Source organism: Lissotriton vulgaris, chromosome 3_2, assembly GCF_964263255.1.
Source record: "Lissotriton vulgaris chromosome 3_2, aLisVul1.2, whole genome shotgun sequence".
NCBI classification, from domain to species: Eukaryota; Metazoa; Chordata; class Amphibia; order Caudata; family Salamandridae; genus Lissotriton; species Lissotriton vulgaris.
This window is the reverse complement of record NC_141690.1, coordinates 8,479,928-8,505,790: the sequence shown is the minus strand read 5'-3', so window position 1 is coordinate 8,505,790 and position 25,863 is coordinate 8,479,928. Positions and strand designations below refer to the sequence as shown.

The 25,863-nt window shown below is 52.0% G+C and overlaps 1 protein-coding gene across 2 annotated transcripts in view; it reads right to left on the bottom strand.

The window, feature by feature from the left end:
• Window positions 1-25,863, bottom strand: part of PDS5A (PDS5 cohesin associated factor A) — a 1,517,933-nt gene that overhangs the window by 123,117 nt on the left and 1,368,953 nt on the right. For both annotated transcript variants that reach the window (XM_086963962.1, XM_086963961.1), the window contains exon 30: window positions 5,401-5,546. In XM_086963962.1, coding sequence (XP_086820088.1) covers window positions 5,401-5,546 — 146 coding nt within the window. The remainder of the gene's footprint in view (window positions 1-5,400; window positions 5,547-25,863) is intronic.

The window sequence follows — 25,863 nt, the reverse complement described above, 5'->3', positions numbered from 1 at the left end:
TTATAACATTGTGATACATAAGTTCCCTGGAAGAGAACTTTTGGATTCCTCACCTTAGTATAGATACCCCCAGCAATACCAACCCCGGTGATGGGTCTGCCTACTGAGTTCACACCAGAAAGTCCAGGAGAACTGAATGGCTGAAGAAGCTATCTCTCCGGACTTGGCTGTCCGGGCAGTAGTGTTTGGTAAACGTGTGCAGTGAAACCCACATAGCTGCTTGGCAGATGTCTAGAAGAGGGGGGAGAGAAGGGGGGGGGGACTTCACATCCCAAAGCAGTAGTGGCTACCGTCGCCATTGTGGAATGGGCATGCAACCCCACTGGAGGTTCCATTTTCGCTAAGGAATAGCAGATTTTGATGCAAAGAACAACCCATCGGGAGATGGTTCGTTTTTGCACGGCCCGCTCAAATAACCGACAAAGAGCTGGTCATCCATCGGAATTGTTTTGCGCGATCCAGGTGGAACAAAAGCGCATGTTTTAGATCCAGACGGTGGAGCCTCTCTTCTTCTTTAGAAGGATGTGGAGGGGGATAGAAGGTGGGCAAGGTGATGGTCTGTCCTATATGGAAAGAGGTAACCACTTTGGGAAGGAAAGAAGGCCTAGTGCGGAGGACAACTTTTTCCGGATGAACAGCCAGGAAAGGAGGCTTAGAAGAAACACTTGTAGCTCACTCACCTGCAAGCAGAAAGGCAGTTTTAAGGGTCAAGAGTCTGAGAGGACAGTTATGTAATGGTTCTAAAGGAGCACACATAAGTTAAGTCCCACTGGAGAATCATGAAAGGAGTTGGAGGAAACAAGTGAGTAATGCCCTTAAGGAAGCAATTTACAATAAGGGACTTGAAAAGAGATGGGTGGTCAGGCAGCCGAAGAAAGGCCGAAATATAGCCTTTGAGAGTGCCCAGAGCAGAGGCCTGCTGGGCCAAAGAAAGAAAAAGAGGAGAACCTCTGAAAGGGGGGAAGAAAGGGGTCCCACAGCCTTTGCTGCACACCATGCCACAAACTTGTTCCATGTACATGAATATAGAGGTTTGGTGGAGGGACGCCTGACTTCGGGCGGAATGTCGAAAGCGGTCAACTGTCACCGCTCAATCTCCACGCAAGGAGGTGGAGGCTGGACAGGTTCGGATAGAGGACTAGTGAGTGCTGCCTTGGAAATCCCAACACGCAGAACTGCTAACATTGCGCATTCTCTTGGGTGGCAAATAGATCTAACCAAGGCTCTCCCAACTGCTGAAAGAGACCATGCCCATCTCGGAGTGAAGATGCCATTCTTGATCTATCATGCACCGGCGGCTGAGTCCTTCCGCCCAGGTGTTCAGAGTACCTCCCAGGTGTTGACCCACCAGGGATATGCCATGTCCAAAGGCGAAGGGCCTCTTGACAGAGTCCACGACCCCACCTCACCCTGTTTGTTGCAGTAGCACATGGCGGTGGTGTTGTCCATGAACACCTGCACCACTCTTCCCCAGACAGGGGGAAGGAATGCCTTTAGTGCAAGTTGAATCGCCTCAAGCTCCAGAAGGTTGATATGGAGCACGGACTCCGCCGGAGACCAGAGGCCTCTGATCTCCACCTCTCCCATGTGGCCTTCCCAACCTAGCAGTGAGGCATCGATCACCACTGTGGTGGGGGAAGGGAAAGGGATAAGCCATTGACCCAATCCCGGTGCGTTAGCCACCACTTCAATTGATGTGCAGTGTCCTCTTCGAGATCTGGACGCAATCAAAAAGATTCCCCTGATACTGTGCCCACTGGAACTTCAGGTCCCACTGCAGAACCTGCATATGCCACCTGTTATAGTCCACCAGCAGGATGCAGGAGGCCATGATGCCCAGTAGCCTCAGGGTCATTTGGACCGAAACCTGGGATAGAGGCTGAAAGATCGGAATCATAGTCCGAATATCCCAGACTCGCTGCTTGTGAGTATAAGCCCGAAACTGCGCGGTTTACAGATCTGCTCCAATGAAGAGGAGCTCCTAAGAGCGAATCAGGTGTGACTTCGGCACATTGATGGTGAACCCCAGCAAATGCAGGAGGTCGACTGAAGTCTTGAGATGGGCGACGACAGCCTGCGCGTGCCCGCCTTCAACAGCCAGTCGTCGAGAAAGGGAATGACTTGTACAGTAGACTGCGCAGATGAGCTGAGACCACCGCCATCACTTTTGTGAACAGCCGAGCAGCACGGGTAAGCCTGAAGGGGAGTACAGTAAACTGAAAGTGCTCGTGGCCTGCCGTGAACCGTAGGTAACGCCAATGGGCCGGCAGGACGAAGATGTGAAAATAAGCGTCGTGAAAGTCCAACGCTACCATCCAGTTTCCAGGGTCGTGAGCAGACAGGATCTGAGCCAGGGTCAACATTCTAAACTTCTCCTTCTGGAGCAAGAGATTGACGTTTCGGAGAACCAAGATAGGACGCAGACCCGTGTCCTTCTTGGGTACCATAAAGTAGTGGGAATAACAACCGCGACCTCCGTCTGGGGCAGAAACCTGCTTAATGGCTCCCTTGGCCATGAGAGCCGTAACTTCCTGTTGGAGAAGGGCTAAGTGATCCTCCGATATGAGATGGGTCTGAGGTGGCATGGATGGAGTAGTCTCGAAGGGGAGGGAGGATCCCCTACGGAGTATCTGCAAAACCCACCTGTCCGACGTGACGTTGAGCCAGTGGAGGAGGTGAGGGCGAATCCTGCTGCCCACTGGTGAAAGGTGGCCCTGAAAGGTCAGACTAGGAGGTCTTGGAGGCTGCTGCAAGCGGGGGCGCTGGTGGACTGACCCGGCCCCCAAACCCACAACAGTGGGTCCAAAGTCCCTGGCCACGCAGAGGCTGGACAGCTTGCGCAGGCCTGTCGCACTGGGCGGAAAGTGGTGGGGCACCCCATCAGTAACCACAAAAGGGGCGAAAGGCAGACTGCACTAGGCGGCATGTGGATGCAAAGCACAAGGACTGTCGCCAAACAAGCGACAGCCATCAAAGGGCATGTCCAAAAAAAAAACGTAGCTTGGACATCGCCCAAAAAGCCAGTAGACCTCAACCAGGCAGTGCGTCTAAGGGCTACCGACATTGAAATTGTCCTGCCTAGTGAGTCGGTGGTGTCCAGCACACATCGGATGGCGAACTTCGCTGCGTCTCTCCCTTTGGCAACTGCAAAGGAGAGCACAGCCCGGGCGTCCTCTGGACAATGTAGCAGCACCTGCGAAACCGTGTCCCACACCGAGTGGGAGTAACGGCCCAAGAGACATGCAGTGTTCACCGACCGCAGTCCCAAGTTAAAGGAAGAAAACCTCTTCTTCGAAAGGTGGTTCAGCTTCTTGGATTCCTTATCAGGTGGTGCTTTAAGGAATGCGCCCTTGGAAGTCAAGGCTTGGACTATTAAGCTCTCAGGAGTGGGGTGTTGAGAGAGGAAAATAGGGCTGGGCGGTGGCGTTGGGCAATCATCCTATCTACAGGAGCCCCTCTGTTGAGGTTGGACCAAGTGCCCAAAAGGATGTCCGTGAGGGCCTCATTGAAAGGCAGCAGAAGATGCTGCCGGCTGAAGCACCTCGGACAGGAGGTTAGTCCTGACTGCCACCGTAGGAAGCTCAAGGTTTACAGCCTCTGCCGCCCTATGCAACACCACTGCGTAAGATGCACCCTCCTCCGTAGCCACGGTAGGAGGAGAAAGCATGCCAATGTTTGGGAAGGTGTCCAGACCACTGGCATCAACCAACTCCTCTTTCCAGTCTGGATCCTCTAACTGGTCTGCAAGACGGTCCACAGTCCCCTCCCAGTCCTACTCACCCTCTCCTGGCAGCCACTCAGGGGGGTAGGAAACATCAGGAGAGAACAGGGGTACAAAAATACCAGACAGCGCCGGTCCAGACATTAGACGACGTTGGTCCGGCACTGTGTCCCTATCAAGGGGGAGGCCGGGGCAGAAGGCGGCTGGTGAAACAACTGGCATCGGAGGTGGCGGGGATGTCGTCACTGGATTCGGTGCCAGAGGTGTAAAGGGGTCGACCTGCGCCGATCCAGGTCCAGTCCTGGATCCTTGGGGGCCTTGTGGCACCGAAGCCACTGGCATTGAAGGCCTAGAGCCACCAACCGAGTCAGCGGGGCCCGAAAGGCAAGTCAGAGTCGGACTGCCCGAAGATGGAATGGTAGGCTTCATAAAAGTTGTGAAGCTGGGCAGGGTCGCTCCGGATCCCAGAAACGGAGGGAAGGCCGGAGTCAAGCCAACAGGCTCCACGGGCGGAGCCGGACGACTACCTTCCACTTCCCGCGTCGTGTCAGCCGACGTAAGGGAGAACGCGAAGAGAGGCGATGCTTCTTCGACTTACCCGAAGACGAAGACTTTAGACTTTACTGAGGAGTGGTGGTGGTGGCTCCGAGACTGGTCCCGTGACCTGCCGCTCGACCGGGACCTCGAAAAGGGTGGAGCGGACTGCCCAGCCTCAAGAAGCTTTCGGGCCTGCTCTCACAAAGACTTCGAGTTCATGGCCCGGCAGTCTGAGCAAGACATCGAGTCGTGGTTGCACTCCAAGCACCAAAGGCACACAAGTTGCCGGTCCGTGACCAACACCAATTTACGACAGGAGTCGCAAGCCTTGAAGCCGGTCCGATGTGACATTCCTCCATTCACCAGGAGTCGAACGACTCAAAAAAAAGATGTCGACAAAAGTTGCAAAAACTGAGTCAAAAAGTGACTCGAGGTACCGCTCTCTCCAAAATTGCGCTGGCGGGCGCGGAAAAAGAAAGGACGTCAGCGTGCGGCGTTTAAGTAGATACTGCAACGTTATTCCGGTGACCATGACGCCAACGACTAACAGGGGGTCGACAGACGCCACCTATCGGCGCGCAGAGGAAATGTGGAGGAAAAAAATAACATTTCTCCAGATCCAGTCTGAAGCCTGGGGGTAATTCTAAGGTGAGGAATCCATAACTTATCCGTCTATCTGTCTATCTATCTGTCTATCTCTGTCTATCTCTGTCTATCTGTCTATCTGTCTGTCTGTCTATCTGTCTGTCTGTCTATCTGTCTGTCTGTCTATCTGTCTGTCTGTCTATCTGTCTGTCTATCTGTCTGTCTATCTATCGGTCTATCTATCTGTCTATCTGTCTATCTATATATATCTTCCACTAGTCCACTTGACTGCTACATGAAGGTCAAAAGTAGCTTCTCTAATCAGCCCCATCAACATGTAGTCAGCCAGAGCACTCGCATTCCTTTTTCACAAGTTATCTTTCAGATTGGTCACTACATGCTCACGTCAGGACAGCAAGTATACTTCCCACAAATCTGCTCATTAAGCTGGTTTTATTTTGCATCAGAATCACTTTGAACATGACATTCGAAATAGGTTTGTAGTTTAAGATACAACATATATTTTGTTTATTCTTAACTATGCATTTAATACGCACCTTGATCTGTTGTTCTCTGGAGAAACTGCTTCCAGGGTTAGACAAATGGTATTTGAAGTGTCAGATACAACAGACTTAGTATAAGGCCTTCTTCCAGTTGCAGATAACGGTTTGTTTACAGTTCCAAGCACCCCAGCAGGTTTTGGCTAGAATAGAGAAGAAATTATAATAATTTTTAAATATAGAACAAACAGATAAGCTAGCAAGTCCCTTTTTCAACTTATACTATTGTCATGTCACTACACGACACACAGTTCAATTAAACATAAAAACGAATTTAAATATTTAGCTCATCTTCTACAAGCTGTACCCTCATTACCCAACATTAGTTTTAAAAAAGAACTTTCTAGTCCAGCATCAGAAGGACTTTTTCCTTAGCACAGAAGTGGATGAACTGTTCACGTCCACTGCACTATAAAGGTAATGTGGTGGATGTTAAGAGCTCGTACACCACATTTAAGTGCTTAAGGTTCAACAGAGGCATTCCAAGGGGAGAAGGGAAAACAATTGGACCAGTCCCTTCATAAAATACAAGAATGGCCCACCTGGTAAACAAAGGAAAGTCAAAAGGGCCTACGATTCGCACTTAACTGGGTCCACAGCAAAGCCATGCTGGTCCAAGAAAAGTGCAACAATCAATACATCAGGCTTGAGGGGTTGTTAACTTCCACCTTCTGGTACCCAGATAAAAATGTAATCAATGCCCAGACTAATCAGATTTGGTAGAAGGGCAACTCGCTGCGAAAATCTCGTCCACCACCTTTTCAGGCAGATCAAAGAAACTTAAATAGCCTCATTCTGTCTACATGTTTAAAGGGAACAATGGTTCAGGGTTGACCTGGGTGAGTCCAGAGTAAGAAGACCCTGAAGGAGTAATGAAAATTTCAATTTAAACTAGACAAGTAATCAGTAAGGGAGCAAACACCCCCACGCCTCCTCAACCAGCAACCTGCTCCTGCAATAAGTAAGCAGCAAGCCTCCCCCACCCCCCAAAAAACCCTTATAGTCCCAAGCCTAGTAGTTACTATATAACCTGATGATTCTACCTTACATCCACAGCTTGAATCCCGGTTTCCCTCAGGACTCATGCCTGCTAGAAACAGGAGCTTTGTAACGCCACTTGGGACCTTAAGCAGCATGAGCACCAACCCTTTACTTCCCAAGTTAGGTACCACTATATGGCCAACTGACCTGATTCTGCCTCTACGGCTTAAATCCTTGAAGGTTTTCAGAAATCAAGCTGCCTCTGACTGAAAGCAGTATAACCTTGACGCCATTTCAGATGTTACCCCAGTGAGTAGCAACCATGCCAGCCTGCATAATTCATGACTCATACGCAGCCACTATCTAATGCCTTTCCTACATCAATAGGGCTTCACAGCCCACCTATGTGTAAGACTACAGTGACTAAGGCTCTACTTCCCCTGGATAGTGACTACCTACTAAGAGTAAGTTTACCACAACGAGCCCAATTGCATGAAGCTACAGTTAGACCAATTAATTTAACTTACTCCGCGCCCCATGCGGACAACTGTACCCCACCCCCCTACCCTCACCTCGCAGGGTCCCCATGTTAAAAACTGGTTTAATTCTATCAATGAGATTGCGTTGTAATTGTTTTACCATAAACACACTGGGAGCACTTACTCACTGCATATAAAGTTTATATATGGACATATTGTAACCATACATTATTTCAATTTAGTATCAGACTTCTAACTATATGTCCTGAAGATTATCTTAAATAATTAAAAGATCGAAACGCCATCGACCCTCACAACAGGAACCCCTTCATTGTACATATTCATGTGGTGTTCCATTTTTGTTGTCAATGTGATGTTATGTGTTTAGTTCACCCTCACTCTGTCACATTACGCACACTTTCATTTTATGTGAGCGCCCGGTGATAATAATCTGAAGTTCTAATTCAGTCCAGTGTTAAAAATGAAATGACTCTAATTTCGACACTACATATGTTTCCCTAAATCCTTGCTCCCTTACTGATTGTCTAGTTTAAATTGAAATTTTCATTACTCCTGCGGGGTCTTCTTACTCTGGGCCCACCGAGGTCAACCCTGAACCATTGGTCTCTTTACACATACTCTAACCCCAGGTTCATATATCGATGTACCCTTGTTTTCTTACACTACTCATTCTGTCAACAGGCATAAAAGGGTGAGGATTTGCGAGTTTGGGTGAAGAACCAGTCCCTTCCACTGCAAGAGGAGGTCTGCCTTGACTGAAAGCAGAGGGCTGAGCAAACGTTAAGAAAGAACCAAGTACAACACTACACTACCTGTGGCCAGTTTGGCATAATTGCACAAGTTACTACTTGTGTAACGATATATCTGTAAGAGACTTTAGTTAGTGATAGATTCCTTACCTTAGAATATCCCCAGGCGTCAGACTGGATCCGGAATTTTTTGCGTAGCAGTACCCTTGCGCGTCGGTAAGCGTCGTCTGCCTGCCCGCGTCCGATGGCGCCGTTGGCGCGTGATGACGTCGAAATACTTAGATGCCGCCTCCACGTGCTGACGTCATTTCTTAGACACAGCTTTTCCGCGCCAGAAACACAGAGCTATGCTAAAAACCAACACTGGTGCTATTGAAACTAGGGCCCTGAAAGGGGATGACCTTAACCCTAGATATCGGTGGGTCGGTAAGGAATCTATCACTAACTAATGTCTCTTACAGATATATCGTTACACAAGTAGTAACTTGTGCATCTGAAAGAGACACATTAGTGATAGATTCCTTACCTTAGAATAGATACCCCAGCAATACCAACCCCAGTGGTGGGTCTGCGAACCAATAATCACACCAGAAAGTCCTGGAGGACGGAACGGCCAAAGAAGCCATCCCTCCGGACTTGGCTGTCCAGGCAATAGTGTCTTGCTAACGTGTGCAGCGAGGCCCACGTAGCTGCCTGGCAAATGTCCTGCAAGGGCCCTCTTCGGCCCAAGGCAGTTGTAGTCGCTGTGGCCCGAGTGGAATGAGCCCTCAGCCCAACAGGGGGTTCCTTCTTAGCCAAGGAGTAACACGCCTGAATACACAAGATGATCCACCGCGAGATGGTCCGCTTGTGCACTGCTTTCCCCTTCTTAGCGCCCACGCAACCAACAAAGGGTTGGTCATCCACCTGGAACTGGCGTGTGCGATCCAGATAAAACGAGAGCGCACGTTTTGGGTCCAGACGGTGGAGCCTCTCTTCCTCTCTCGAGGGATACGAAGGCGGAAAGAAGGTGGGCAAGGTGATGGACTGCCCGATGAGGAAGGCTGGGACTACCTTGGGCAGGAAAGATGGCCTTGTCCGCAACACAACCTTGTCCGGATGGACCGAAAGGAAAGGAGGTTTACAGGATAGAGCCTGGAGCTCACTCACTCTCCTGACAGAGGTAATGGCTACCATGAAGGCAGTCTTCAAAGTAAGAAGGCCAAGAGGACAGTTGTGAAGTGGCTCAAAGGGAGCGCACATCAGAAAAGTAAGAACCAAGTTCAAGTCCCACTGAGGAATCACAAAGGGCACAGGAGGGAACGTATGCGTGATGCCTTTCAAGAATCGGTTAACAATAGGGGACTTGAACAAAGAAGGTTGATCAGGCAGCCTCAAAATGGCTGAAAGAGCAGCAAGGTAGCCCTTGATAGTGCCCAGAGCAGAGCCCTGCAGGGCAACAGAAAAAAGAAAGAGAAGAACTTCAGAAAGAGGGGCAGAGAGAGGATCCACAGCTTTTGCTGTGCACCATGCCACAAATCTGTTAAACCTGCAGGCGTATACCGACTTTGTGGAGGGACGCCTGGCTGCCAGAATGATGTTACAGACTTCAGGAGGCAAGTCAAATGGCCTCAACTGTCGCCGCTCAATCTCCAAGCATGGAGGTGGAGACTGGACAGGTTCGGGTGGAGGACCGTCCCCTGCTCCTGCGACAGAAGGTCCTCCTGAAGAGGCAGACGAACCGGGGGATCGATTGACATACTGAGTAGCTCGGGATACCAGTACCTTCATGCCCAGTCGGGAGCCACAAGGATGACTTGTGCCCGGTCGCGCCTGATCTTCTTCAGCACTCTGGGCAGAAGTGGTATAGGCAGAAAGGCGTACAACAGACCCCAACTCCACTCGCAACGAAAAGCGTCTCCGAGCGAGTGCCGCCTTGGAAATTCCAACGCGCAGAACTGATGACATTGCGCGTTCTCTTCGGTGGCGAATAGATCTAACCAAGGCTCTCCCCACTGCAGAAAGAGACCTTGCGCCACGTCCGAGTTCAGACGCCATTCGTGATCCATCATGCACCGGCAGCTGAGTTCGTCCGCCCTGGCGTTCAGAGAACCTGCCAGGTGTTGAACCACCAAGGTCACGCCCTAATGTTCCGGCCACTGACAGAGGCGCAGAGCCTCCTGGCATAGGGTCCACGACCCCGCCCTGTTTGTTGCAGTACCACATGGCGGTGGTGTTGTCCATGAACACCTGCACTGCACTCCCTCGGACAGAGGGGAGGAATGCCTTCAGTGCTAGACGAATCGCCCTCAGCTCCAAAAGGTTGATATGGAGCCGGGACTCCGCCAGAGACCAGAGGCCTCTGATCTCCGCCTCTCCCATGTGGCCTCCCCAGCCCTGGAGGGACGCGTCCGTCACAACCACGTGCTTTGGTGGGGGAAGGGAGAGGGATCTGCCGCTGACCCAATCGCGTTCCGTGAGCCACCACTGCAGCTGTCTCACAGTGCCCTCCGAGATCAGGACATGGTCGGACAGGTTGCCCTGATGCTGGGCCCACTGAAATTTCAGGTCCCACTGCAGAGCCCGCATCCGCCAACGGGCGTGATGCACTAGATGGATGCAGTAGGCCATCAGCCCCAGAAGCCGCAGCGTCAACCTGACCGAGACTCGGGATAAAGGCTGAAAGATTGGGATGAGAGCCTGTATATCCCGAACCCGCTGTTCGGGTGGGTAAACCCGAAACTGCGCCGAGTCGAGAACCGCTCCGATGAAAAGGAGCTTCTGAGAGGGGCACAGGTGTGACTTCGGCACATTGATGGAGAACCCTAGCTGGTGCAAGAGGTCTGCCGTCGTCTGGAGGTAGCTGACGACTGTCTAGGGCGAGCCCGCCTTCAACAACCAGTGGTCGAGGTAAGGGGAAGACTGAAATCCCTAACCTGCGCAGATGAGCTGCAACCACCACCATCACCTTCGTGAACACCCGTGGGGCGCTGGTAAGGCCGAAGGGGAGCACAGTAAACTGAAACTGCTCGTGGCCTACCGTGAACCGTAGGTAACGCCGTTGGCCGGCAGGACAGGGATGTGGAAATAAGCGTCCTGCAAGTCCAACGCTACCATCCAGTCTCCTGGGTCCAGGGCAGCTAAGACCTGAGCTAGAGTCAGCATCTTGAACTTCTCCTTCCGGAGGAAGCCGTTGACGTTCCGTAGGTCCAAGATAGGGCGTAGGCCCCCTTTGCCCTTCTTGGGTACCAGAAAGTAGTGGAAGTAGCAACCACTTCCTACTTCTGGCACAGGAACGCGCTTGATGGCTCCCTTGGCCAAGAGAGCCAAAACGTCCTCCTGCAGAAGCCACAAATGATCCCCCGATACGCGGTGGTGTTGCGGTGGCATGGCTTGAGGGGTCGTCTCGAAGGGGAGGGAGTAGCCCCTCCGGACGATCTGCAGCACCCACCTGTCTGAAGTGACAGTGCGCTAGTGAGAGTGGTGATGGCAAACCCTGCCCCCCACTGGTGTCACATGGGCCGAGAAGCACGGACTAGGAGGGTTTAGAGGCGGATGCTGGGGGGGAGGTTGTGGACTGGCCTCGCCGTTGTCCCCGACCGCCTCCATAGTGATTTCCACGGCCGCCACCGCGCTGGATGTTACCCTGCGGCATGTGGCTGGCAGCACGTGTGGGGGCGCCCCTTCCTTGGCCACGAGCGAAAGGCACCCGTTTGCTGGCGTGGGCCGAGAGGCCCAAGGACTTGGCCGTAGCCCTGGAGTCCTTAAAGCGCTCAAGCGCATGGTCTGCCTTGACGCCAAAAAGGCGACGTCCATCAAACGGCATGTCCATCAATGTGTTTTGGACATCAGCCGAAAAGTTGGCGGACCTAAATCAGGCGTGGCGTCTAATCGCCACCGTCGTTGCCATCGGACTACCTAGTGAGACGGTGGTATCCAGCCCACACCGGATAGAATATATGGCTGCATCCCGGCCCTCCACAAGGGCTTGGCCGAGTTTGGCCTGTACCTCCAACAGACACTCTGGCAGCAATTCCGCGACCGTATCCCACAGAGCGTGGGTGTAGCGGCCCAAGTGGCAAGCGGTGTTGGAAGACCGCAGTCCCAGACTAAGGGAGGAGAAGACCTTTTTACCGTACATCTCGTACCTCTTGGATTCCCTGTCCGGCGGAGCCGACGGGAATGCAGTCTGGGAAGTGGACGCCTGGATGACCGGTGTCTCGGGGGTGCGGTGGGTGGACAGGAAAACTGGGTCGCCCGGGGCCGGGCGGTGGCGTCTGGCCACGTTCCTATCTACAGGCGAACCCGTAGCGGGCCTGGACCAAGTGCCCAAAAGAACGTCGGTCAAGGCCTCATTAAATGGCAGCAGAGGCTCTATCGGGCATGACTGCAGTGAGGAGGTTAATCCTCACGGCCGCGACGGGGAGCTCAAGGCTTAAGGCCTTGGCAGCCCTCATCAACACCACACCGTATGTTACCCCCTCCTCCGAAGCCACGGTAGGAGGCGAGACAAAACCAGTGTCTGGAGAGGTGTTCAGACCACTGGAATCCCCAAGGTCACATTTCCAGTCCTCTAGAGGCTGATACTCTCGGGTCAGAGGGTCCTCAGACCCCTCCCAATACTCCTCATCACCAATCTCCTGAAATTCAGGGTTGTCAACCAATGAGGCCGGTTCATTGAAGAAAAACTCCCCAAGCGCCGTCGAGAGCGGCGCCCATTGGCGCCGTTCCGACATCGGAACCGGAGCGAAGAAGGCATCGGCGACGGCGCTGTCCGAGGACGGCGCCGGAGGTGACACCTGACGGATCACCCGGAGAGTCGTAAGGTCCACCGGCTGTAGGAAGGTGGATACCTGACTATGGTTGCCCCCAACTTTTTGCCTGGTGTTTTGCTGGTTTTCCGACTTAGTTGACCTGGGACCCTGCTATTCAGGGCCCCAGGCCCACTGCTCTCTCTCTAAAATGGATTCCATGTACCTTAGGTGCATTTACCAATTGGTACTGGGCCACCTTATCGACCTGTAACTCAGGGCATAGGTGTACCCAGGGCCTACCAGGGGCTGCAGCATGTATTATGCCACCCCTGGCTGGCCATCTAAATCTGACAACTGGCTGCACGACAGCTGTGGCAAGGTGGTGCACTCACCCTTTGCTTTAGATATAGTATACCTATATCTAACCCTAAAATGGACACCCGTATTCCTATCAGTCACTCCTATGGCAGGCCTTGACAATCCTGAAGGCAGAGTGCTTGGAATCGTGTGAGATGGTGCTCTGGCATGAGCTGAGCCCGTTTGCAGCTTGCGGAACCAAGTCCTAATAGCTGTTCCATGATAACGCGTACCATATACTCTTAAGTGCATTATAATCCTCGCGGTTATATGCTAACTCTGGTATCGCTTTATCAAAACATGTCGAGTAAGGTGTCATACGAATTGGAATACTAACCCCTCGCCAATTCTGGCGACCGGGTTAGCATTCCACCCTTCAAGAGGGACACGACATGTATGTAACTGTGAACCCCGGTTAAAGTTAACTCAAGCCTCAGCATCACAAAATGGATGCTGCCACCACAGACACAAGTCTGATCTCCTGCTGCTGGGAGCCCTTCCAGCGAGGTAGGCTTGGACAAAGGGTTTCCTGTCAGGGGCGGTGCTAGCACCATCCCAGACAGGGTTTTGTGTATCCTGGGTAGGCAGGGCTTTAGAGGAAGGTGACTGCAAGTGGCACCCCGGTGCTCACTATGCATCTGCCGGCTAGAACCAGTTCCAGGGGAACACCAGCCCCTGACCTGGGGAAAGTCCGGCATGGGAGATGGGTGTAACCACCCCCTTCCTGGTCCCACCCATGGGCAGGACCTAGTCGCGTGCCAGCCCCTTTTCCTAGTATAAAGATAGGAGCGGGCCCCCTTCCAAATTAGATCATCTTTGAATCCTGAAACTACTTTCTACGAAAGGAACTCTCGACTTCTTCTCAAGATTTCTCCCTTGTGGCTAAGGAGTAGTCACCCTGCATCCGCAGGCACCATCCAAGCATTGCAGTCTGCTGTAAGTCTCTCCTCCGGATAAAGACTGCCCAGCTCGACGAGAACCGGCTTCCTTGGCACCTCTGACCTCAACCTGCATCATCAGCCCAGCTGAGATTCGTGGGTGTAACGAGACCTCGAGGGACCAGCCATCTTCAGGACTGCACGACGCTTGCCCAGCACGACCGCCGAGGGATCCTCGAGTGAGTGCTTTGGGGTCCGAGAAGCCCCGACCCTGAGCAGCTCCAGCACCGAAGTTCAGCCCCCCAGCATCCACCAGATCTGCGTGGGGCCCTTCTGCTCTTTGATGCTCACCGCGTTGTCTGGCTACTAGCCTGCTGGCTTGTGGCCTTCCCGACGACGAACGACGACATCAACACTGCTGGTCTGGTTGCTCCAGACTGGCCCTTGCTCCCCTCCAACAGAGGAGCACCCCGGACCCTCCTGGTCCACTCCAGATGCCATTTTGAGTCCACCGCGTGGGCTTGCATTTGCCAAGACTTGTTGCCCCAATCCTGGGTCCAGCGACGTCGACAGCAGATACCATCGTGGGACAGCTCGCACTTCCATCCTGGTCGCCGACAACGCCTCCTGGTCCGTGAGACGGCAGAGCCCAGTGTCGCCCACTCACCTGGTCGAGGTGACTCCATCCGGTGCCATCCTGGTGCCCACCTAATCACTGGCTAGTGATTCAGAACTTGGTCCCCTCTGCTTACAGGTGTCTTCCATCTTCGATCCAGGCTTGGATCCATCCGAATCTCTTCACTGGTCGCCTGCCAGCAACTTCTTCTTTCAGGCTGCATAGACTGCAACGAGGATCCCTGACGTCTTTTCAGACCTATGCAGCCGCAGCCCCTGGGCTAGGTAAACTCAGCATTTCGGTGCTCCAGCATAGCTTTGCTATCCAAGGGTCCAGATCCTTTTTCGTTTCAGCTCTACCTAGTCGGATTCGTCCGATAACACTAACTTTGTAATTCCTAGCAACCATAGACTTTGTTCCGCATCCCGCGTGAGAGTGCACACTCTGCACCTGATCTCCCTAGGCCTCCTGCTAGTAATCTGAAGGTTCAGTAGTCAAGTCCTAGCGATCCCAAAGCCTATTAGAGTAGTACTTACCTGCTAGTAATTTCGCATTCCACTTTTAGAGTATATGGTTTTTCGTGCCCCTCGGGCATTTGTGTAAATTGTGCAACTTTGCCTATTTTCCTAAGAGCTTTGTATTGTGCTTAGCACCCTGTCCTCATAAAGAGTCCAGGGTTGTTGTGTTCTAAATAGATATCCTTTTATTTTCATAACAACTTGTGTGGTGTCCTTTCACTTGGTGTTCAAGGGGTATATGTGATGGTATAACAGCTGGCTTAACACGCCCTCTAGAGTTTAGCCTAAAGACTGCTCTTGTCCATGCTACTAGGATAGCTGGTCTACGGTTGACTTACAACCAATCATCAATAATGGTTGTTTGGACTGATATATAATGTTCACTATTCTAGTGAGCACTTTGTATCAGGCCAACTTCTCACACCGGCGACGACCCAGATACCGAAGCGGGTCCAGTGCGGTCCCGCGGCATCGGGCCCGAAGGCGCCAGCGGCGTCGAAGCACTCGACGGCGTCGGGGCCAAATATCCCGACACGCCAGGGGCCCCAGACGGGTCCGCTGGGCCCGAAGGCGCAGCGGAACCCGTCGGGGAAGATAGGTTCCTCATGGCAATGAGGAAGCGCTCGATCTCCCCCGGCGTCGCGTCTTGCCCAGGGACCGGAGAAGGCCGCGATGCCCGTGACTCCGGCAGAGGCACGTGGGCGGTGTCACCCGAACCCCCAGCTGCGTCGCGCGAGCTTCGGGGGAGTCAGTAGAGCGATGATGCCTCTTTGACTTCTTGTGTTTCTTACCTGACGACGACTTCGACCCGGAGGAGTGGTGCCGACTCCCGGAGCTGTGGTGGCTCCGTCCCCGCGACCTGTCCCTCCACCACCCGTGGGACCGGGACCTCTTGCGGCGTGGCGCAGACTGCCGGAGTTCGAGTCGCCTGCGGGAACGCTTCCGCCTGGCTTTCGAAGAGACAGTCGGAGCAGGCCTTGTCGTCGTGGTCGACGCCTAGACAAGTTAGACACAGGTGGTGAGGATCCGTGACCGACATCGTGCGGTCGCAATCCTCGCAGTGCTTGAACCCAGGCATCCCTATGGCACCGATCGGAGTCGTACGACTTCGAAAAGATGATCAAAATGATCCAAAAAGTTAGTCAAAAAGTGACTAGAAGTACTGCTTTTTCCAGATCTGCGCTTGCTGGCGCGGAAAAAAGAAGAACTGACGTCAGCACGTGGAGGCGGCGCCTGAGTACTCCGACGACGTCATCACGGCGCCCACGACGGAGCCGCAGACGACGCCTACCGACGCGCAAGGGTACTGCTACGCAAAAATTTCCGGATCCAGTCTGACTCCTGGGGATATTCTAAGGTAAGGAATCTATCACTAACGTGTCTCTTTCAGATAAGCTTATCAGTGCACAATGCTGGCACAGCTTGCTCAGAAAAGGACGAATCAGAGAAGAAGCAGTAAATGTGTATTAGAAATGAACATCCCACGCCAGGCAAAATGTGACGAAGGGCTCCTTGCAGCGGATACCGCAGGGAACAGAACTGCAGACAGTGCTTGTTCTTCTGAGTTGCAAAAAGGTCCACTGGTAAAGTGTTCCACAGAACAAAGATGGATCTGACCACCGTCTGGTCACTAGGAACTCAGTTTTAATGGTAAGCAGACATAAGGGGCAAGTGTGCATAGCCTCGAAGAGCGAGCATGTCAAGAATGTCCAAACATTCTTTTGACACTGCAGAGGTGAGCAGAAAATAGATTTTGGAGAAGCCCGCGACCCATTGTTTAGTGGATATATAGGAAGTAATACTGGACATTTGAGAGCGCCCATTTCTTTTCTTATTCATGATTGCCCAAAAGGTCTTGACATTTTTGTGTTTAGAGACTAGAGTTAACTGGTTGCGGTTACTTTATGAGATCTCCTTCACACCATCAAGGGCTGACCTATATCTGAGGCAGAAGCAGTAGGCTGAGTTTGCATGCACTGGTTTCACATTTAAGGCGATCCTCAAGCACCTGTTTGCTGTAGAACATGTAGAATCAATCCATTTTGGACACTGGTGCAAACAAGGGACAGCCGTTTTCAAAGGAAAACTGCAAACACATAAATCAATGTGCAATCAACCACCTCCATTGTAGACAAACAAAATTTCAAAATGACTGTTTCAGACTAACCAAAAATGCATTTGGATTCTTCATTGTCCAAACAGTACGCAAGTTTTTTTGTGTAGAGGGTGCAGGCAAGCAGGTGCTTTGAAAGGATCAGAACTGTTAATCGAGGGATTAAACAAGACTGTAGTCCGAAAACTGTGATCGCCATAATTCAAACCTAGGATGTCACAGGATATCAAACACAAAAGGCTCCTAGAAAAAATACATATTCAATTACTGTTGCACATCGCCTGCAAAAAGTTGGGATGAAGGATTTATATGTGTAGGAGAGCAGGGCCTGCTTTCCTATGGTCACCCCACTTTTTGCTTTATTGGTTTTCTACTTAATGTGGCTGTGGGCTTGCTAATCAGACCCACAGCCCAGCTGTGCTCTCTCTAAAATTCATACCATGTACTTTAGGTACATTACCAATTGGATATTGGGTCACCTTATGAGCCCCTGTACAGTGTACTATAGGTACCCAGGGCATAGGTGCATCCAAGGCCTACCAGGGGCTGCAGCATGTATTATGCCACCCCTGGCTGGCCACTCACATTGACACAACTGGCTGATCACTCAGCTGGGGCAAGGTCGTGTAATCACTCTTTGCTTAGGTATAGTATCCCTATACCTACCCTTACATATGGACACATATATACCTATAAGTCACTCCTATGGCAGGTCTTAACAATCCTGGAGGCAGAGTGCCTGGTTTTATGTGAGATGAGGCTCAAGCATGAGCTGAGCCTGTCTGCAGCTTTCGGAACCATGTCCTTATAGCTGTTCTAGGATATAGCCATACCATATACTCTTAAGTGCATTATAATCCTCGCGGTTGAATGCTAACTTTGGTTTGGCTTTATCAAAACATGTCGTGTAAGGAGTCATATGCTTTGGAATACTACCCCCTCGCCAGTTCTGGCAACGGGGGTAGCATTCCACCCTTCTAGAGGGAGAAGACATGTTGTTCCTAGTAATCCCGGTTAAAGTTAACCAGAGACTCAGCATCGCAAAATGGATGCAGCTGCCACAGACACAAGTCTAACCTCCTGCTGCTGGGAGTCCTTCCAGCGAGGGAGGCTTGGACAATAGGTTTCCTGTCTTGGGAGGTGCTGGCACCACCCCAGACAGGCCGTAGTGTATTGGGGCAGGGAGGGCTGAATGAAATGAGACACTGCCTGGGGCACACAAGGTGTCCCATGCATAGTCCGATTGAAACCAGTTGCTGGGGCACTCCAGCCCCAGCTCTGGCGCGAAACTGGACAAAGGGAAAGGGGTGTAACCACCCCCTTCCCTGGTCCCACCCATAGGAGGGACCTAGCCGGTAATCCAGCCCACCAGATTAGTATATAGGTAGGAGCTGAGTCAAGAGACTTTAGATTTATCCTGAACTGAAACTTGAAACCGAACTCTGGACCTTCGACATTCTACTCGACATAGAAGACTGAAGAATCTCCCTTGTGGTCAAGGAGTGACCACCCTGTGCAAGCAGGCACCATCAAGCGATCAGCGGTTTGCTTTGTCGACGCTCCTGACGGAGCCCGACAAGACCCGGACTTCCAGACTTCCTTCAGCCCGATCCACAGCCACAGCAAAGCTGAGACCCGTGGAGGCGACGAGAGACGTGGGACCGGCCATCTTGGAAAGCCTGCAAATTGCTTTCCGTGCAACTTTTGAGGTACCCTCGAGGTTGTGCATTGGGGACTGAGATGCCCCAGCCCCGAGCATCATCTGCACCGAAGATCAGCCCTCCACGAGTGCCCCATGGGGCCCTTCTGCATTTTCCTGCTCAACGTGTCTGTCCGGTCACTTGCCCGTTGGCTAGTGGCATCTGTGACGAAGAACCTTTGAATTTTCACCGCTGGCCTGGTTGCTCCAGGCTGGCCCTTGCTTCCCTGAAAAGGAGAAGCCCATCAGACCTTGCTGGTCTGATCCAGAAGCCATCTTCGAATCCTGCGTGGGTTGCCTTTGCCAAGGCTTGTCGACTCGAATCCAGAAGCCGACACCGCTGACAGCGAGATCCTTCGCGGGACAGTCCGTGCCCAACTCCTTGTCGTCGTCGACACCTCCTGGTCCACGTGGCTGCAGAGACAAGCTTCACAACATTACCTGATTGCTTCGCGACATCGCATGGTTCCTTCCTGGTCACTGCCATGGTACTACTAGGATAGCTGGTCTATTAGGTAGACTTTACAACCGTCACCATAAGGGTTGTTTGGACTGATACAGGGTGCCCATTAGAACAGTGGACATCACATATCAGGCCAACTTCTCACAATATGAATCCTGCCTTTTGTGGATATTAACTAAATCAAAGTTAGAAATGTACCAAAAGTTTTCTTCCCCTCAATTGTTGTACAAAGCGCTAGCTGGCTCAGAAGGTAATCTTGTGGTCAAGTAAATTACTGTATTAACGGACAAGTTACTTACCTTCTGTAATGCCTTATCTGGTATAACCATGATCTAGCTGCAGATTACTTACCTTTGAATTTCCCAGGCATCGGACTGGATCCAGAAGATTCTTGTTTGAGCAATACCCTTGAGCACCGGTTGGTGGCGCTGGTTGGCTCCGCGTGACGCCATTGGTCACGCAGAAAGTGAAATCACGTCATCTACATAGGAGCACAGTCGTCAGTTACTTTTAACGACTCTCCACGGCAGAACCATGGAGACATGAAGAGTACTAACATCAGTGTGATCTTCAGAAACGAGCGCCCTAACCCTAGAAACTTGTCCTTGAAGCGAGGAGGATGGGTGGGTCAGTAAAGGATCTGCGGCCAGATCATGTCTCTATCAAATAAGGTGATACCAAAGGTAAGCAACTTGTCGATCTGATAGAGACATCTAGTCGCAGATTCCTTACCTTTAAATAGATACCCAAGCAATGCCATTCCCCGAGGGACTGCAGATAGATTTACACCTGGATTTCCAGCAGGAATGAACAGCCAAAATGTCAGACTCTGTTGACTTTATTATCCAACGAAGAATGTTTGGTGAACATGTGCAGGGATGCCCAAGTTGCTGCCTGACCGATGTCCAGTACTAGGGCTCCACGTTGCAAAGCTGTGTTAGCAACCTTAGCTCTGGTGCATAGAAAGCGGGCAAGGTGACAGATTGTCCCACATGAAAAGGAGTCACCACTTCCAGAAGGAAAGCGGTCCTAGGGCAAAGCACCAATTTGCTATAAATGTCACCGCCCAAACTCCATGCATGCAGGTGCAGTGTTGACCAGTTCGGGTGGAGGACCCTTCCCTATTGTTACGGCAGAAAATCCTCCCGAAGGGCAGCCAGATCGGAGGATCAATGCTCATCTTCAGAAGTTCTGGTTACCAGATTCTCCTCGCCCAGTCTTTAGCCACAGGGATGACTTGGGCCCCGTTGCTCCTGATCTTCTTCAGAACCCTGGACAGTGGTGGTACGGGTTGAAAAGCATACAGTAGATCTGAGCTCCACTTGTGACGAAAGGCGTTGCCGAGCAATAGCCACCTTGGAAACTCCAGGCCGCAGTGTTGCTGACTAACTGGAGACGCCATTTGTGATCTGCTTGACATCGACGACCGAGTTTGTCCCACTGGCGTTCAGAAAACCTGACCGGTGTTGAAACACAAGGATTATGCCCCGTTCCAATTATGTCGTGAGAAGCAAGGCCTCTCGACAAAGGGTCCACGACTCCGCCATGCTTGCTGCAGTACCACATGGTGGTGGTGTTGTTGTCCGTTAACACCTGTACTAACTTCCTCTTGACAGAGGGAGGAAATGCTTTAAACGAAAGCGGATCGCCCGGAGCTCCAACAATTTGATGTGGAGCCCCGATTTCACCAGAGACCAGTGTCCCATGATCTCCACCTCTCCCCCAGGTGGCCGCCCCATCCCAGAAGGCGCGCATCTGTTATTACTGTGAGATCTGGTTGGGGAAGGTGAGGGGTCTTCAGTTTGTGAGAAGTTGGCCTGATATATAGTGCTCACTATTCTAGTGATCACTTTGTATCATTCCAAACAACCCTTATTGATGATTGGTTGTAAGTCAACCTTATAGACCAGCTATCCTAGTAGCATGGACAAGCAGTCTTTAGGCTAAACTCTAGAGGGCGTGTTAATCCAGCTGTTATACCATCACATAAACCCTTTGAACACCAAGTGAAAGGACACCATACAAGTTATGAAAATAAAAGGATATTTATTTATAACAAGTCTACCCTGAACTCTTTATGAGTCAGGGAGCTAAGCACAATACAAAACTCTTTAGAAAATACTTTAAGTTGCACAATTTACACAAATGCCCGAGGGGCACGAAAAACCATATACACTAAAAGTGGAATGCGAAATACTAGCAGGTAAGTAACAAGATCCAGAGGCTTCAGGATCGCCAGGACTACACTACTGAACCCTAAGGTTAGGAGCAGGAGGCCTAGGGAGATCGGGTGCAGAGTGTGCACTCTCACGCGGGATGCGGGACAAAGTCTATGGATGCTAGTATTTGTAAAGTTACTGTTATCGGACGAATCTGACTAGCTAGACTGAAAACGAAAAAGGATCTGGACACTTGGATAGTGAACCTACGTTGGAGCACCGAAATGCTCAGGTTACCTAGCCCGGGGGCTGCGGCTGCATAGGGTTCAAAAGACGTCGGGAATCCTCGTTGAAGTCTATGGAGCCTGAAAGAAGAAGTTGCTGGCAGGCCACCAGTGAAGATATTCGGAGGGATCCAAGCCTGGATCGATGATGGAGACGACCTGAAAGCAGAGGGGACTCAGTTCTTAACCACAAGCCAGTGATTAGGTGGGCACCAGGATGGCACCGGATGAAGTCACCTCGACCAGGTGAGTGGGCGACGCTGGACTCTGCTGTCCCTCGGACCAGGAGGCGTTGTCGGCGACCAGGATGGAGGTGCGAGCCGTCCCACGAAGGTGTCTGCTGTCGGCGATGCTGGACCCAGGATTGGGGCAACAAACCATGGCAAAGTCAAGCCCACGCGGTGGAGTCAAGATAGCGCCTGGAGTGGACCAGGAGGGTCCGGGGAGCTCCTCGTTTGGAGGGGAGCAAGGGCCAGTCTGGAGCAACCAGACCAGCGATGTAATCGTCGTGGTTCGTCGTCAGGAGGGCCACTAGTCAGCAGGCAAGTGACCGGACAACGCGGTGAGCAGCAAAGAGCAGAAGGGCCCCACGCAGATGTCGGGGGCTGGACTTCGGTGCTGGAGCTGCTCAGGGTTAGGGCTTCTCAAACCCCAAAGCACTCACTCAAGGATCCCTCGGCGGTCGTGCTGGATAAGCGTCGTGCTGGTTTTGAAGATGGCCGGTCCCTCAGGTCTCGTCACACCCACGAATCTCAGCTGGGCTGATGATGCAGGTAGAGGTCAGAGATGCCAGGGAATCCGGGTCTCGTCGAGCTGGTCAGTCTTGATCCGGAGGATGGACGTGCAGCAAACCGCAAGCGCTTAGATGGTGCCCGCTGGTGCAGGGTGGCTACTGTAGGAGAGTAGGGTCTGCAATCCTATGATCACCCAGATTTTTTGCTTTTGTTTCACTGGTTTACGACTTTCTCTGGCTGTGGGCCTGCCAATCAGACCCACAGCCCTGGCTGTTCTCTTTCTAAATTACCACATGTACCCTAGGTGCATTTACCAATTGGTACTGGGCCACCTTATCAGACCCTGTAACTCAGGGCATAGGTGTACCCAGGGCTGCCAGGGGCTGCAGCATGTATTATGCCACCCCTGGCTGGCCTCCTAAATTTGACACAACTGGCTGCATGACAGCTGGGGCAAAGTCGTGTAATCACCCTTTGCTGTAGGTGTAGTATACCTATACCTAACCCTAAAATGGACACACAGATTCCTATCAGTCACTCCTATGGCAGGCCTTAACAATCCTGAAGGCAGAGTGCTTGGAATCATGTGAGATGGTGCTCTGGCATGAGCTGAGCCTGTCTGCAGCTTGCGGAATCAAGTCCCAATAGCTGTTCCATGATAACGCATACCATATACTCTTAAGTGCATTATAATCCTCGCGGTTAAATGCTAACTTTGGTATTGCTTTATCAAAACATGTCGAGTAAGGTGTCATACGAATTGGAATACTAACCCCTCGCCAATTCTGGCGACGGGGTTAGCATTCCACCCTTCTAGAGGGACACGACATGTATGTAACTGTGAACCCCGGTTAAAGTTAACTGAAGCCTCAGCTCCACAAAATGGATGCTGCCACCACAGACACGAGTCTGACCTCCTGCTGCTGGGAGTCCTTCCAGCGAGGGAGGCCTGGACAAAGGGTTTCCTGTCCGGGGCGGTGCTAGCACCGTCCCAGACATGGTTTTGTGTATCCTGGGAAGGCAGGGCTTTTCAGGAAGGTGACTGCTGAGTGGCACCCCGGTGCTCACTACGCATAGGCCAGTCAGAACCAGTTCCAGGGGCACACCAGCCCCTGGTCTGGGGAAGTCCGGCAGGGGAGAGGGGTGTAACCACCCCCCTCCTGGTCCCACCCATAGGCAGGACCTAGTCACCGGGTCAGCCCCCTTTTTTAGTATAAAGATAGGAGCGGGCCCCCTGTTCAAATTAGATCATCTTTGGAATCAAGATACGACTTTCTTCGAAAGGACTTCACGATTTCTTCATCAAGATTCTCCCTTGTGGCTAAGGAGTAGTCACCCTGCATCAAGCGGGCACCATCCTAAAGAACCACTGCGGTCTGCTGCAAGTCCTTCATCACGAATCCGACGACCCAGCTCGACGAGACCCGACTTCCCTGGCACCTCTGACCTCTACAGCAAAGCTGAGAACCGTGAGTGCGACGAGACCTCGAGGGACCGACGATCGCCAAGACTGCACGACATCTTTACTGCAAGCCCACCGTGTCCTCCACTGGTGAGTGCTTTGGGGTCCGAGAAGCCCCGACCCTGCGCAGCTCCAGCACCCAAGGTCAGCCTCCCTGCATCTCCACGATCTGCGTGGGGCCCTTCTGCTGTTTGCTGTGCACCGCGTTGTTTGGCTACTAGCCGGCTGGCTTGTGGCCTTCTGAACGACGCCCGACGACATCTCTGCTGCTGGTCTGGTTGCTCCAGGCTGGCCCTTGCTTCCTTCTTCAAGAGAGGCACCCCGGACCCTCCTGGTCCACTCCAGACGCCATTTTAGGTCCACCGCGTGGGCTTGAATTTGCCAAGGCTTTGTTGCCCAATCCTGGGTCCAGCGACGCCGACAGCTTCTATCTTCGTGGGACAGCTCGATCCTCCATCCTGGTCGCCGACAACGCCTCCTGGTCCGTGAGATCTCCGAGCACAGCGTCACCCACTCACCTGGTCGAGGTGGCTACCATCCGGTGCCCTCCTGGTGCCCACTGACTACTGGCTAGTAGTCTCGAACTTGGTCCCCTCTGCTTTCAGGTGTCATCTATCTTCAAGATCCAGGCTTGGATCCAACTGAACTTTCTTCACTGGTCACCGGCCAGCATCTTTTCTTCCGGCTCCTGGTCCGTCTACGAGGATTCCCGACGTCTTTTCAGACCTATGCAGCTACAGCCCCTGGGCTAGGTAACTTCGGCATTTCGGTGCCCCAGCATAGCCTCACTATCTAAGGGTCAGGATCCACTGTCGTTTTCTCCCTACCAGGTCGGGTTCGCCCGAGAACACTAACTTTTCAATTTCTAGCTACCATAGACTTTTGTCCGCATCTCGCGTGAGAGTGCACACACTGCACCCGAGTCCCCTAGGCCTCCTAGAAGTAATCTAACGATTCCCTAGTCAAGTCCTAGCGATTCCAAAAGCTATTAGTACTGTACTTACCTGCTAGTAATTTCGCATTCCACTTTCAGAGTATATGGTTTTCCGTGCCCCTCGGGCATTTGTATATACTGTGCTAACTTAAGTATTTTTGTAAGAGTTTTGGTTTGTGCTTAGTACCCTGTCCTCATAAAGAGTACAGGGCTGTTGTGATCTTTAATAAATAACTGTTTATTTTCATAACACTTGTGTGGTGTCCTTTCACTTGGTGTTCAAGGGGTATATGTGGTATAACAGCTGGCTTAACACGCCCTCTCGAGTCTTTAGCCTTAGACTGCTCGTATCCACGCTACTAGGATAGCTGGTCTATAAGGTTGACTTACAACCAATCATCAATAAGGGTTGCTGGACTGATACATAGTGTTCACTAGAATAGTGAGCACTGCATATCAGGCCACCTTCTCACATTGGTGAGCAGCGGTTGGGATTTGAGCTTGCTGTTGTTTTACCACACGTATCCTAAGAATATCTTGTTGAAAGATCACATAAGTACTGTTAGGTACATATAACTAAAGCTTAGAATACTCTGAGTTCTACTGAACCAGCTGTTGCAGCTCCTCAAGGCCTAGCACACCTTGGCTGCAACTCTTAGCAAGGGATCAGTAGGTAACACATAGTGTAGGTAGGTGCATCACTTACACCACACTAGAAACAGTATGTCGGACAAAGGAGGAAACACTGAGTCTCCCCTTGTGTCAGTTGACCCTCCACAGGTCATCCCTTCAAGGTATACTGTGCTTCAAGATATACTGGGGTTCTGCCTTTGGGACGTCGTGAGCGCTGCCTGCCTGTTGCTCAGCCTTTCATCCCTGTTCCAGCGCCTGTTAAAATCTCCACGCCTCGCGGCCCCCGCTTCGCGGGCGCCGCTCGAAGGCAAGACTCTTTGTTCCACTAACCTGCCCAAGGTCACTGCGGAGTGCACAGGAGCACCAACGCGACTTCAAAGAGTGAAGATCAACCCTTCTCCTCGAGGCGGGACTGCGAGGACCAGCGTGCAGCGCGGCGCTGATCGGCCGCAGCTGGTCCTCTTCCCGCCCCTTCCACCGATAAAGATCAAGCGGTGTGGTAGGAGTGTGGGTTCTGCCTTTGGGACGTCGTGAGCGCTGCCTGCCTGTTGCTCAGCCTTTCATCCCTGTTCCAGCGCCTGTTAAAATCTCCACGCCTCGCGGCCCCCGCTTCGCGGGCGCCGCTCGAAGGCAAGACTCTTTGTTCC